Below are 14,494 nucleotides of genomic sequence, written 5' to 3'. Positions count from 1 at the left end.
CAGAGCCCCGTTTGAGACGCCGGTCTCTGAATGACACAGTTTAGGGAAGTAGCTTTACGCTGCTCTACATCGGAGGTGGAAATCCAAAACTACAGCAGAAATAGGGACACATCTGCCGCCACAGCAGAGCACGTCCATTCTCCATCCTGAAGCTGCACAGACCATGGAAGGCGCACTGTAGCAGCTCCATGCTGCTGCTCTTCTCTATTTGTACAGTGAGAGTGGACATTAAGCAACCCACAGGTCTGCTTCAGAGCTCCGTGTGTTTGAGTCTGACCCATAGTCACAATTAGGAAATTATCGACAATAATAGTCAATTCAATCTAATAATCAGGTTGACAAGTAAACCTATGGCTGAGGGGGGCGCCCTAGGATGTTTAATAAGCATGTTTTATTTTGGTTGTCATTTTAAGTCTATCATTAATGGGAAGTACACCTAAAGGGGACACGGTGCCCACAACACATTTGACGCCCTGGGCAATCGCCGGCCCTGGTTAGGATTCCCTGCCTTCCAGACGCCATCTCAGCAATTCACCCTGGTTTAACCTGCTGCACACCTTTCTGAATATTCTGTCGTCACAGATTTTTGTTCATTACTTTACACCAGAGATTGAGGTATGGTTTATGTTTCCCTATTTTGACCATCGACTGGAAGTGTCAACAGCTAAAGCTGTACAATAACAGACAATAGACTTCAGCTGTTAGTATTGACTCTGGGAGCAATTTTCAGCGGACTCAAAGTTGCATCTTTGGAGGGACAGTGAGTGTAAACAAATGTGATTCTGGTTGATTGTATTAATTGCTGGACATTTAGGGATAATTTGCATGCTCTGTTAAACTGTCAATAATACACTGAAAGTGGGACTAGGTCGGGTTGTTACTTGAATGTAACACCCTTTGCTTTATTTTTTTTATTGACTGCAAGCCTGTGTTTAATTTTCTATGTGGAATATCTGTTTAAAAACAATTAGGGATTTCTACTGTGAGAAACACTTTTTTGAAAAGTACACTTTGTCTCGTCACATTGAACCTTATTTTTTTTAATGTAATTTCTGCAATAGTAGAGTTGAAACTGGTCAAATTTAAATGGACCAGATTTGATTTACAACATTTTAAAGGGTCAATAAATAAATAATTTGTGTAGATATTTACTCAGAGTTGTTGTTGCAAATCATATTGAGTGCTCTGGAGTAGGGGCGTCCCACTAGCTAGGTATAGCGTACAGGGGGGAAGATTGTGCAGACCTGAAGTTCAGTTTAGGAGCACATCACACTTCAGGTGGTCATTGTGTTAGAAATAGGAGTACTGAAGCCCAGCCTACCATACCTCCATTGCCCCAAGTTGATCAGGGAGATCAGGCGGATAGATGACTACATACTTACTGAATTGGGTGCTGGGGCCAACTGTGCTGGGACAAACTGACCTAGATCTTGTACTCTCCCCGTTGTCCAGAGCAGAACTACACTAAGAACACCCCTACATAGTGGGGCTTATTCTCCGCTACACATGAATGTGGTGATATACTAGCAGGGTTATATATAATGATATGTACTGTATTACCTTAGCCAGCACGTAGGAGCAGTCCCCATGGAAGGTGTAGACTTTTCCATCAAAGGTGCTGATGTGGGCTCCTCCCTTCACAGAGCAGGTTCCTGGACAGTTCTCTTCCTTGCATGTCCACTGGCCACTCTCACAAACACTGTGAGCACACACACACACAAATAAACATTATAATAATAGCATTACTGACATTGTCTCAGCCCTAACTCTAACCCTCCTCTCAATGGTAACAAAACATACATAATGAATATTCTAATTCTGAAAATTCAAGGTCAATGCATTTAATTGTATTTTATTTATTTTAATTTTTTAGGGCTTTTATGGCCTTTAATTGTTAGGACAGCTTGAAAAAAAAGAAAGAGGAGAGAGTGGTAGAGACATGAACTAAGGGGCCATGGGTCGGAATTGAAAACAGACCGCTGTCAAGGACTCAGCCTATATGGGGCACACACTTTACTGGGTGAGGTCACCCCTTAACTGCAATTTATTAAGTAGAAAAAAAGAAATAACAAAAAATAAAAAACTATTCTCAGAGGGCCAGAGACCAGACTGAACATGATATAATAAAGCCATTAATGTGGCAGATACACGCTCATACCAAGGAACAGTGATCAGGGAAAGAAAGTCAGGATTTGAATGCTACAACAAAACGAAGGACTTTATGTTGATCTACTGTGCTTGTGTAAGTAATTAAAATTGTGACTTAATGATTTACAGAAACAAGATTGCAATGCAATTGTAAAAATGGTTGTAGTCACGTTTTTTAAATGCATTAGTACTTGTAGTCATCCCATTGTCGTCTCTATTCTTTCTTATAATGTTACCATGGCACACACAAGAAAGAAATCCCAATTTTGTAGATGATGAGTTTTTTTTCAATCATCGTTAAAGATGAAATAAGTAAAAAGATCTGAACACGGATTATATTCATTATCTAAAATGTTATCAAATAAATAACTAGACCACATTTACATTGCTTGTTTTGGTTTTTAAGCGGACTTTTGAGCCACATGCAAACATCGTGCACACACGTGTTTTCAACTCCAGTAAAAGAACTATTCTCTGTTTAAACTTACACACCCAAACTGCATATCTCATCAACATTGCGCATGTATACTATATTGGTAGTTGCCATGGTAATGTTAGCAGCTTAATCTCAGAGAACGAGACGTCATGACACAATCAAGTGGCAAAACACTGGCGTGAGGGTTTGTTTTTGCGAAAGGTCAAAAGGTGGCCTTTGAGACTGCAACACAACCCCACAGATTCCAAACGAAAGCGGGGTCAGAATTGTTAAATTTTACCGGATTAGAAGCTTGGAAACGCCAGAGCAGTGTGACTGTGAGGTGTAAACGTAGCAAATGATATTTGTTTTTAAACCAAAATGTATAAATGTAAATGTAGCCTCAAGTAAACAACTGAACTCATGTTCCGTTGTACTTATTTTTACACCCACGTTTTTATCTTACCATGATCCACAAGTGTAAGAGTAGGACTCTCCTGACTTGTAGACATTGTTGTTGTGCAGACATGGACACTGATCCACTGTGATACAGCCAGTGTTACTAATGTCATCAAAGACCGTTCCTAAAACGGGAGAGGATAGACAATAACCGTTACTGTCAAGTTTTGTGTCTGTGAATGAGGCATGATTGAAACAACATATGTGTACGAAAAATCCCTATTTCTATCTTATTTTGACACTTGCTTTCCACACCTACTGTACCTCTCTTCCTGTACCTGACTTCCTTTCCTCCCCTGTCTTCACCACTGATTGGCTTTTGCTTTCACCCTATATCCCTGATTGAGTTCACCTGGTCACTCCTTATTTAAAGACTGCACTTTGTTTCCTCCTAGATTCTCCAACCCATGTTTGTCTGTCTGTTTTGTTCTGTTATCCATCATTTGCCTTGTCCCCTTTTATTAAATGAAACTTCTTTTGAATGGACTGAACTTCTCTGTGGCTCAATCATGCATTCTGACCGATGCCCCATGACAATGGCAGTCAACCTCTAAACTTGAACCCTCCTTCACAATATGCTTGCATATAGCGTTTACACTGTAGTGTGAAAAGTGTGCAGATACCGGCAGGGCAGCGGCAGCCATCACTGTAGTGACTGTGACATGTCTGGCTGGCCTGAGGGGTGGAGCAGCTGTCAGTACATGAACTGCTATACTCCAAGAACTCCATGTTGTATGGACATTTAATATCTGTAGGGAAAAACACTTTAATGTTGCTGTACCTGTGTTAATCAGAAACAAAATGCAAAACATGAGGCAAACATCACCCTTACAGCAAAAGGTTGCATTCCTCCATTGTTGGGGCTGGCCACCTGCATGGATACACTCTCTGGAATACTCTGAGATGGTTTTGCAGAGGGCAGAGTCAATGTTTTCTTTAGAGTTGCACATATCAGCCATACAGACTTTACTGAAGGATTCAACATCCAGAAGGTTTTGGCAACTATTAAATGAAGCACTGGAGAAGATCTGGTCACAGAATGGCTGAAAAACAAACCAAATAAGGCAATTTGTCATAAATTCCAGTTTGGGGTCTTAATCTTTAGATACTTGGATGTCGAGGATTTGCAGAGACAATGAGGTGCAGACCCGTTTGAACTTCAAGTTGGTGTGTGATTAAGTTTGATGAGTAGAGATGTGTGCCAATTTGGATAGTGTTTCTTATACTTTAAAATTATTAAGAGGCTTTTTCTCACAGTACAGCCTTCACTCAGTTGTGAAATGCAATGTTGTGGGTAGCATGACCTACAGTTATTTTCAATGCTATCAAACCATCGCAAAGTAACAGCTGTAACGTGTGCATTATAGAAAATGGAAATGTAATTTTTTCTTTTTCAACCTTGGTACAGATAAGAAAGCATAGAGCCCCTCATTCTTCACACATGACTTCATGAGATGTTAAATGAATGAGTAAAGAGTTACCTTATCGCCACAGCTCAGGACTGGGTTGAGCACAGGCTCCTCACAAGTCTCTGTTGGCCCGTCCATCTTCCAGGTATCAGCATAGTCGGTTAGAGACAGCATAAGTCCTACAATCACACAACAATGGACATTCTGGTTATTCATCCCAGTATCTTTTAGTTTGTTGGAAAATATGCTGTTCAACTGTTTAAAAGAAAGGTACCAACCTTTCCCTTTCTTACCGCTGGATAAAAGCCTTGAACTGAGATTGCACTGATTTTAGTTTCTAAAGAGACTGAATTATTTCATGTATTTGAACTTATATTTAACTAGTGTAGGTTGGCTTAACTTACTTACAGCAACAACCCTGCTTCACTCTCTATTGCACATTCACACCTGTCCTGGGAGCTTGCCCAATTCTACCCAGTCTTGTATTGGCCACTGTGTTTGCTGTGATAATGCCATTGTCTGTTTTATTTGAAATATGAGGTTCTTTGTTTGGGAAAATAGACTGGACATGGCTTTGATAATCATTGTGAAACTTTTTTTAATGTCTTACACTTTACTTGCAGCCAGCAAATATCGCTCATAAGTCCTCATAATTTTGTTATAGTATCATACAATAGCTAATTCCATATATAAAGTGCTGTCATCAGATTCTTCTTTCAAACACGGTTGTCACTTTGGCATGGAGGTAAGAAGCATAATGAATGCTGAACTTATAATACATTATGTCCCCCACTGATAATAATATAAAACCCTTGTTGTACGTTGTCATGTATGATTAAAACAATTATAACGAGTTTAACAAAGCCTTAAAAATGCATTATTATGTATTATGTGTTACTAATCTTTTTTAATGTTTGTGTTTTATTTTTCACTGCCAATACTTTTTCACTTCAATTTTCATTTCAATTTCTATTTAAAGAGTGCAGGTATCAGTAGCAATACTTTTTCACTTCACAATCAGTATTTCCGTTTTTTAGTTTAAAGGAGAATGCCGGTCAATTTCAACATGTAGCTCTGTTTTTTTTTTTAATTTATAGTGCTGTCAGTAGCGGGACAAATGAAAACAATCGGTGGTGTCTACACCGAGTTATCCTCCTGCTAGAGTTAGTACCCAACAGGCTTGAACAGGGCAAGTTTTAAAATTGTTTTTAGCCTCTAAACATGTTCAAAATGTCATTTCCAGTGCCCACCAATGTGAAGTGATTCCTTCTGTGTGAAGAAAGGGAATCTGACTGCAGTAGATGTGACAGAAATGCATGAAAGTTGTGGCAATCAATGAATGTGCACTGGCTGAATTAACACAACTTTCATGCCTTTCTGTCACATCGACTGCAGTCAAATTCGCTGTGTTGACTTGGAAGGAATGGCTAGGACATGGCTAGGCACTGGAAATGCTATTTTGAGCATGTTTAGAGGTTAAAAACACATTAAAAACTTGCCCTGTTTAAGCCTGTTGGTTGCTAACTTTAGCAGGAGGATAACTCAGTGTAGACAGTCCCGATTGTTTTCATTTGTCTCGCTGCTGACAGCGCTACAATTTTTTTTTAAACAGAGCTTCATGTTGAAATCGACCGGATTTATCCTTTAAGTAATTTTTTCAATAAATATTTTTTTTCTGATGCCAAAGTGTACGCTTCCTATTTTAGCTTCATACAATTGTAGTATTGAGCTGTTGTACAGTTACTAATGAGGGCATTTCAACATGTATATTGTTTATTTGTTTTTGTCATTCTGTTCAAATAAATATTTCTAGTCCTCCCACTTGTGGAAGTTTCCACCAGCAGAACTGATTCCTTTCATTTTGAATTCTCTATTCTCTAGGCAAAAGCAGAAGGAAACCGACATTGACAAAGACATGCATCTGGTGGAATTTCTTGCGGCACTGGATATATCCCGGAAGTGGAACGTTGTAGATATAGACTAGCGCTGGAGTATGGACAGGCTACACCAGCTATCCATTCTGGGTTAGGGCACTGTACATCTGCTGGTCCAGACTAATTGCTAACTGTCTGCTGACCATATTTATCCCAAAATAAATAACAAACATAAGGTACGTTTTTACTTTGATATCAAAGTTTGACACTGTTGATTTGTGTAAAAAACTCCTAAATATATCAACTGTGAATCATGAAATATCCAAAGAGACACAGGATGTTTTAAAGCCACTGCCATTAGATGCTGCATGTCTAATAATAAAGAATCTATTCACACATTGAGTACACTGACAAGGTCTTACCGTCTTTCATGAAATCATTGGAAACACCGTCAAAGTTTCCACAAAGTCCACATGTCTGGTTCCGGAATTTGTTATCTATTTCGACCTGTGAACACATCCCAAACATACAGTAGTTTTGGCAAAATTACAAGTTAGTAATTTATCATTTATGATTCAAAGGATTTTAGGAATAAAAATGTGACATATGTTATTCTTTCTATATGATCCACTTGGCAATGAGTAGGTGACACTCCTGCTGTGTGTGAGCTCTGACATGGGTAAACTCTTTTGCAGTGTTTGATTTGGGTAGTTATTGTAGGAGAGGAAAGCTTTTCTTTTGAAGCTGGTGCATGACTGTCAAATTACACACGTTTACTTAAAGCAGTTGCATTTACAATGTGGTTTTCCGGCTTGGCCTATTAACATTGTTTGCTTATCTCACCAGGACATATTTAGCAAAGTCACAATTGACTCACTACTGCTATTCAGTCATATTTGATCAAAAAGCTGGGGCTTCTTCCTGTTTCCTAAGTCATGGAGGTTACTTTTCTGTCTGTTTGTCTGCTTCAAGTCAGATATCACTGAGATTTAAATGCAAGCCTTTGGCCATGGACAAACTGATTTTGTTGTTCATATTTTTACCTAAACTGTTAAAATATGTGCAGAAACATGTCAGGACATGCACAACATAAGACATTTAGTGCCCATAGTCATGGTGCTCATTTTTCATTCATGGACCAAGTTTGCCTTGCACCAGCTCTTAATTATGCTGTTATATTTTTAGACTGCCGGGGGACTTCCTCTGACACACTGAGCTCTGGGGAGCTTATTCCCCGGAGTCCTTAGGATTTTTTTTGGCCAAAAGTTTTCCTTGGTTGGGGGTGGCACCTAAATCATGGTTGCAGCTGCTGCCGTGGCCCTGGTCCGTGCACCCTGCTATGCGCTGCTACACCCTGCTACGCTCCACAGTGCCCTGCTACCCCATGAAGTACTACAACTACTATTTCTACATGGTTCCATTATCTTTATTTGTGACTATAAATACCCCAACTGGCACCGTCAATTACCACCTACCAAGAGCCTGGGTCTGTCAGAGGTTTGTCCCTAAAAGGAAGTTTTCCTTGCCACTGTTGCACTAAATGCTTGCTCTTGGGGGAATGACTGGAATTGTTGGGTTTTTGTAAATTATATTGTGGTCTATACATACTCTTTCTGAACAGTGTCTTGATATAACTCTTGTTATGAATTGATACCATAAATAAAATTGAATTGAAATTGAGTGTTCACTTAAATTACACCAGGCCCTGAGGAGTTGATACCTCCACCCTAAATGGATCAGCTCCAACTCTATATTTAAAGAGTGCAGATATCAGGAGCAATAATGTTTGCCTTTTCTCAGACTAAAAAGAATGGACTGGTCAACACTAATACCTTTATCAAATTATTCAGCTGGTTTGCAAACAACTGTGACGGTGGTCAATAGTTTGATGAGTTGATGGGAATCAACTTCCCTGGCTGTTTTCATCATACTTATCAAATCAAGTTTAAGTTATGAGAGGGTGTGCTACATACATCCAGGGAGTCGTCCAGGTTCCAGATAACTCTAATTCCCATCTTAGCTTCGACAGAGATACTAGATGTGGTCCCCTTAATAGTCACCCCAAGTGTGACAAATGGCAAAGACACCCTGCAGTAAACACAGAGAGTTTCGGAAAATAAAACAGAAGCTGACACAGGAAGTCTTTTTCTAGCATTCATTTGATATATCAAAGCTTTGTATTGGAACTTTCATGTAAACAACTTAAGCGATAATTACTACAGTAACAAAAATAAAACCCAAACCAACAAATAACACAAAATCTACACTAAAAGTTAAGTTGTTCATTGGAATGGATAACAGTTATTGAAGCCTATATTGTGAGAAAAATGGAACTGGTGTTTTTCAATTGGAATGAAATGGAATCATTTTGTGACCAGAGTTATTTAAACGATGCTGTTATCAGATACAGGAAAAAACCTACACATTGTGACTTTAAGTAAAGATGCATCCACAAGTTGTTCATACTGTTGATTCAATAATCTGAAACACTGTGGAAAGCCTTTACACAGGGCTTGCAGTAATGAAGAGATAATTAGCCTTTTTTTTAAAGCTTTCAATCATATCTCACTCTTTCCCAGCGAATGGAGTTTGTGGATGGAGATAGGAGATAGAAATATATCATGTTTATTTAATTCAGTGAGGGCCAATTGAGAGCAAGCTCTCTTTTCCAGTGACACCCTGATTACATGCCGTAGAAAATTACAATGCATTTAAAATTACTAAACATCTCCATGACAGCTGAGCACCCTCCGTCTACTGAGGGAGACCAAGAGATGTGGTTGAAAGCTCCAGAAAAAGATAAGCTTTAGTAGTATGTTTTTTTTGTCAAATTAATGTTTTTTAAGGTAAAGAAAAAACGTTCAAACCGCATTTTTCAATACTGTAGAGCTACATGTAAATATCTGATTAGAGCAAAATTCCCAACATATAAAACAGTCTCGGGCTGTTACATGCAGGTACATGTAATGTATGAGGTATAATGTCTCAGGGATAGGCCTAAATGTACATGACTGTCTGGACTGAACTTACGTCTGGCCATTCACAATCACTGAGCTGTTGGAGAACTCCACCACAGAACTATCCAGCTTCATGATGATGTTGCTTATGGTGGGGATGTTGTTGACTTTCTTGCGCCTCATCTGGATGTTAAAATCTTCGTAGCTGTTCTTACACTGGGAGGCCACAATATGGTTACAGGTGGAGGGCAGGTGGAAGAAATTTCCATCAAACGTCTTCCAGTGATAGTGTCCCCAAGTCGTGCACACTTGGCCAATGTGGTCTGCATTAGCTACATCAACATTAACATATTAAAACATATTTTTAACTGACAGAACTTATTCAAAAATCATTGTTGTGCATTTGCACAGTTACCTGAACCCAGGCTCAGTGTCTGAAGAGATGGGATGATGGTGACTGTATTGAAGAGAAAAAACAATAATTTTTTATTGTAAAAATGTTTACCACAGATATTCTGTATCAGCTTTTTACGACACTTAACTCAAGCTATATAATGCTTACACTAAGTGACCAAGGCCACCCCATCATCCTAAACTATGATTGGTGGGACCTTAGTTGGAACCAACTGTTTGACTATATTTTAACACTTATGTCGGCATGCTTGTGAATAAAGAATGGACGTTTAATAGTACATTTGTATGGTTCCACTTTGTTGTATTGTGATTGTGGGGAGTTACCATTAGTCCAACAGACTATTATTCCGAAATCCCACTACCAAAACCCAAATAGAAAAATGCCACTCTGCCATTATTTATGGTTAGGCATTTCAATTAAGCTGCCTCTGTCCTCTTTTTCCTTTAAAATCTTGGTGTTTTTTACACATTTCTTCAAAACAATTATGTTGGGGTGGCAGTAAACAAGTCTGAAAGGAGTTGGGTAGGAAAACAGAGGATCACTGGTTCAATTCCCCATATGGACCAATATATGGAATTTGGTCTGGTAGCTGGAGAGGTGCCACAACAATATCTTTCTTATGATATTTTACCAAAAAATACAAAGAAAAACTGCAAGTTATAAAAACAAAATGTTGAGGATACACCAAAATGAACTTCTGATAACTACATCCAGTACATCCTCTAATGACCTGTTCCAATCCTCTTGTACTGTTTCCAATAAATTCAAAGCTGTAAGAATGTTTCAGGTCATCATCACTTACTAGTCTGAGGGAGTGTGTTGGTCAGCAGCACCAGGTTGATGAGCCATAATGTGGATTGGATTCCTCTGGTTCCCATGTTTGGTCCTGAGGACTGACCCACTGTGAGAGCACTCACCTGGAAGAAACCCTTTATAACCAGTGAAGGTGGAGCCAAGAGAGAGAGAGTAAGGGTAAGGCATTTACATATTAAATGAATACCTGCATACAAGGTTACTATTTGAACATGTAACATGTCATCACCTCCATCACTGCACCAACCAACTTGTTCACCTCACAGGCAGGGGTGTTGGACTTGGGGGGCAAAAGGGGGCGTGAGTATACAGGGTCTCATGTGAGACACTAGAATGAATAGCTGTAGATGCGGGTAGCGGCCCACAGAGAATGACCATATAGGCCAGGGTTCAAAATTCTGTGCTACACGCCTACCTATAGGCCTTTAATGAACTGCAGAACCAACAGGAGGCTTTTTTAAATGAATGAATGAACATCTCTCACAGAAGATAATTATATCCTACACGTCCTTATTAAAAACTACACCAAAATTAAAAAGGAAACTTTTTTTAAATGCCAACGCAATAGAATTCTGCTTTGGAAGAAAACGTATATATAATGACAGCCATTACCCACCAATAACCAATGACCAATGATTTTTTTTAAATCATATTAAAAGTTTGCCCCGAAAAACAAATTCCCTCTGAAAATTCAATTCCAAAAAAGATCAACAATATTTTGGCAGCAAATCAAGCTGATAAAAATGACTTGCAAGGACATTGCAACAGTATTACATGGTGTATGTACATGTCCCAAATACAAAGACATAGGAATAATACATTTCCTGAAATTTGAAAATAAATATTATATATATATATATATATATATATGTATATATATATGTGTGTGTGTACATGTGTGTGTTGATGCTCAACACAGGATACACAAGGAAAAATGGCGGGCAAATGGCGGGAAAAAGGAGGCATGGCGGCTGTGACACAATCTGCTAAAAGGGAAAAACTATTTCCAAACTTGAATGTTGAGTATCGAGCATAATGTGGAGTGGCAATGGCCTGTTAACCATCCTGTTGCTGTCCGTCACTGATCATTGTGACCTTACCACCTAGTGCCTTCATACCAATTTCCATTCCCTAATGATGGTTCAGCACACTCCTACCACCAGTGTGTTCACTAACAAAATAAAGAAGTAAAATACTTGAAAGGTCAACTACCAAGTGACTTTCCTTTTACTATATTAAAGCTCTGATGCAGTGCTTTGAACATCATTGCTGCGGTAAACGCTGGTATGGGTTCAAGTTTGAGGACAAAAGACATGGATGGATTACTGAATGGTCCTATTTGGGCACAGGGTGAGCCATGGCCTCTGTGATTTAACATTTCTTGTTGGTGAGTCAAAGGGTTTAAACGTCTTCTTGAAAGCATGTTAAGTGTGATGATGTACATAAATCATAACATCTGAATGAGTTGTGTGTCTACAGATGTGCTGAGTTAGAAAGAGGGCTTTTGTGTCCAAGGGCCCATCCCCTGAGTCTGAAAGAGAATTTGTGCATAATGAGTCCATGCAGGCAGAGAATATAAAGAGACAAAATTTTACTTCAACCACATTGTTCCACTTTGCTTGAATTTACTATTGGGTATCAACACACTGAATGTTAAGGCATAAAAAAGGACTTACAACTACCAAGCAGTCTGAATAAAATATTTTGTCCCCAAATATCTAATCAAAGGCTTATTTAAGTGCGTAAGACATCTCAATATGCAGTGGTCCGCACCCATCACTTAGTCTGCAATAGAAACTGAACACAATATGGGCACATTGTTCAAGTGTAAATATTCCGTGTGTTGCTCTAGGGAGGTGTGAAGGATTGTGTTAATGTCACAAGTGTGCGTAAATAATCCACAGTGACTCAGCCAGCTCCCTCAGACCAGGATATGCATCCTGTGGAGCATCTTTGATAAAAGCTCTGCTCTGCTTTGAGTGTTTGTGTTGTGTCAATAAAGACTTAGCCATTGACACTGTCAATGCAACAAATGTCATGGCATGCAAAAACAATTCGGATTTCTTCTTAGAAGTTGAAATAACATCAGTTAGGAAGGTGTCTTTACGGTCGACTGCCCATTTAGATAATGATGATGATGATGATGATGATGATAATGATGATACCTTTTCTTAAATGTTATATTTTTATTGTTAAACATAAACATAAAAACGTAAATAAACATATTTTTTGAACACAAAACAATTACAATTGCAACAAAAACACTTGCACCATGTACTTTTGCGGCACTTAAGAACAATCATAACCACAGAAGTCAAGGCAGTACATTCTAGCCATTAACAAATGAGTTGATACAAAGCTAACTAAGCCTATAAGCTCCATAAAACTCACCACTATCTATCTATCTATCTATCTATCTATCTATCTATCTATCTATCTATCTATCTATCTATCTATCTATCTCTCTATCTATCTATCTATCATTTCCAAATGCCTCACTATCGCTGACAAAGGGAAGGAAAAAAACTTGTTCTGAAGGAGACAATGTTCCTATGTGCAGCATACTATACTTGATTTCCAAATTGATAAACAGTGGCCTGGTAGGAGTTTTGAACATATCACTTTTTCTACAAACACAGTTTACATCTATTTTTACTTTTCAATATCACATATTTGTGGATCTAAAAGTCCAATGTGTACCTTTTGTACATCATTTATTTATCACATTCAACAGACTGACAATTTGAGTTCCACAATTATGTCTGTGAAACAAAGCTGCAGAATTACTGTTAGCTCAGTGAGTAAGGCGTATGTTTGCAATTCATCACTGTAGTCCTCCTTAACATACAAATGTTTAAATGTGTTACTCTAAGAGATAATTTTTTTGCAATGCCGTAACCACATTTAATTTATAATCACATGTTTTGCAGTGATGCAATGTCAACATTGTCATATTGATTTCAACAACTTGTCTTCAAAATGTAAAAGTAAAAAGTAAAAAGTTGCTTATCTGACTCCTTTTCATTTAACATGCTGATTTGTAAACTGATTTCACAACTACACACTGTTGCTAGGTGCTGAGAGGTATGTGATTATTTTCTTTTTATAGTTGGAAACATGTTAAATTACAGTTTTCTCAGTCGCTTTGGTGCATTTCTCACATCACTATTTACTATACATTTGCAATGCAGTTCTCAAAACAATTAGTACAAACTGCAAAACCTAGTTTGTAACCTGCAAAGGCATGTCACTTGCTCAAAATGGATAGCTCATTCCTCAAAAGCAAATATTCATGTCAATGAAAGTGTCAGTGTCATCTAGATGAAAAGTCCTGACACCATTGTTTATGAAAAAGATAGTCAAATGGCCTTGTCATGTTTTCCTCATGACAGTTTACGCTGTAAATGTTTTCCACTGCAAAAAAGTCAGATCTTGGTGACTACCTGAAAACGCTCAAGACAGCACTATATACTATTTGCACAGCCATTTAAGTTACACATTACTGTATTTAGTGAGGTAACTGAGTGTTTAGTGAGACACTGAATATGTATGTTTCACATTTTTACTGCATATGTTCTTTGCAATTCCAATTTGTTCACAGCATTGAGCAAAAAAAAAAAAAAAAAAGAAACCCTTATTTCCATCAAACATAAACATAAAATCCTTCATGCACATCCAGACATTTTTCTCTGTCTGGCCACATAGTTTCACCTACATCACAGCAAATATCATCTCTTGCAATGCAGCGAGGAAAGTATCTCCTCGAGTGGCAGATCCACCCTCTGCAGCACTCTGCTCTGATGTCATCACATGCTGCATCCATGGCCGTTAGCAGGGCCATTTGGGTATGTGGATGCCGGTCATAAACCTTCCACCTCCAGGAAGAGAAAAACTCCTCTATTGGATTCAGGAATGGTAAGAAGGGAGGGAGATATTCCACCAGCATCCTATCATGTGCTGCAAACCACTGTCACTGACGACATTGAAGTGGTGAAAAAGCACAT

At 38.5% G+C, this 14,494-nt stretch overlaps 1 protein-coding gene across 1 annotated transcript in view; it reads right to left on the bottom strand.

Annotated features, from left to right (window-relative positions):
- The window catches only part of LOC116686779 (mucin-5AC), a 37,757-nt gene extending 27,188 nt beyond the window's left edge, over window positions 1-10,569 (bottom strand). The window contains exons 1-10 of the mRNA XM_032511826.1: window positions 10,480-10,569; window positions 9,678-9,719; window positions 9,336-9,594; window positions 8,279-8,393; window positions 6,728-6,812; window positions 4,504-4,610; window positions 3,855-4,065; window positions 3,646-3,771; window positions 3,030-3,147; window positions 1,561-1,699 (exon numbers count right to left, since the gene is read on the bottom strand). Of these exons, the coding sequence (XP_032367717.1) occupies window positions 1,561-1,699; window positions 3,030-3,147; window positions 3,646-3,771; window positions 3,855-4,065; window positions 4,504-4,610; window positions 6,728-6,812; window positions 8,279-8,393; window positions 9,336-9,594; window positions 9,678-9,719; window positions 10,480-10,555 (1,278 nt within the window). The 5' untranslated portion in view covers window positions 10,556-10,569. The remainder of the gene's footprint in view (window positions 1-1,560; window positions 1,700-3,029; window positions 3,148-3,645; window positions 3,772-3,854; window positions 4,066-4,503; window positions 4,611-6,727; window positions 6,813-8,278; window positions 8,394-9,335; window positions 9,595-9,677; window positions 9,720-10,479) is intronic.
- Between the last annotated feature and the right edge of the window lie 3,925 nt (window positions 10,570-14,494).

The sequence above is a fragment of the Etheostoma spectabile genome, unplaced genomic scaffold (genome assembly GCF_008692095.1).
Source record: "Etheostoma spectabile isolate EspeVRDwgs_2016 unplaced genomic scaffold, UIUC_Espe_1.0 scaffold48, whole genome shotgun sequence".
NCBI classification, from domain to species: Eukaryota; Metazoa; Chordata; class Actinopteri; order Perciformes; family Percidae; genus Etheostoma; species Etheostoma spectabile.
Note: the sequence above shows the minus strand (reverse complement) of the source record. Positions and strands in the feature narration are given on the sequence as shown.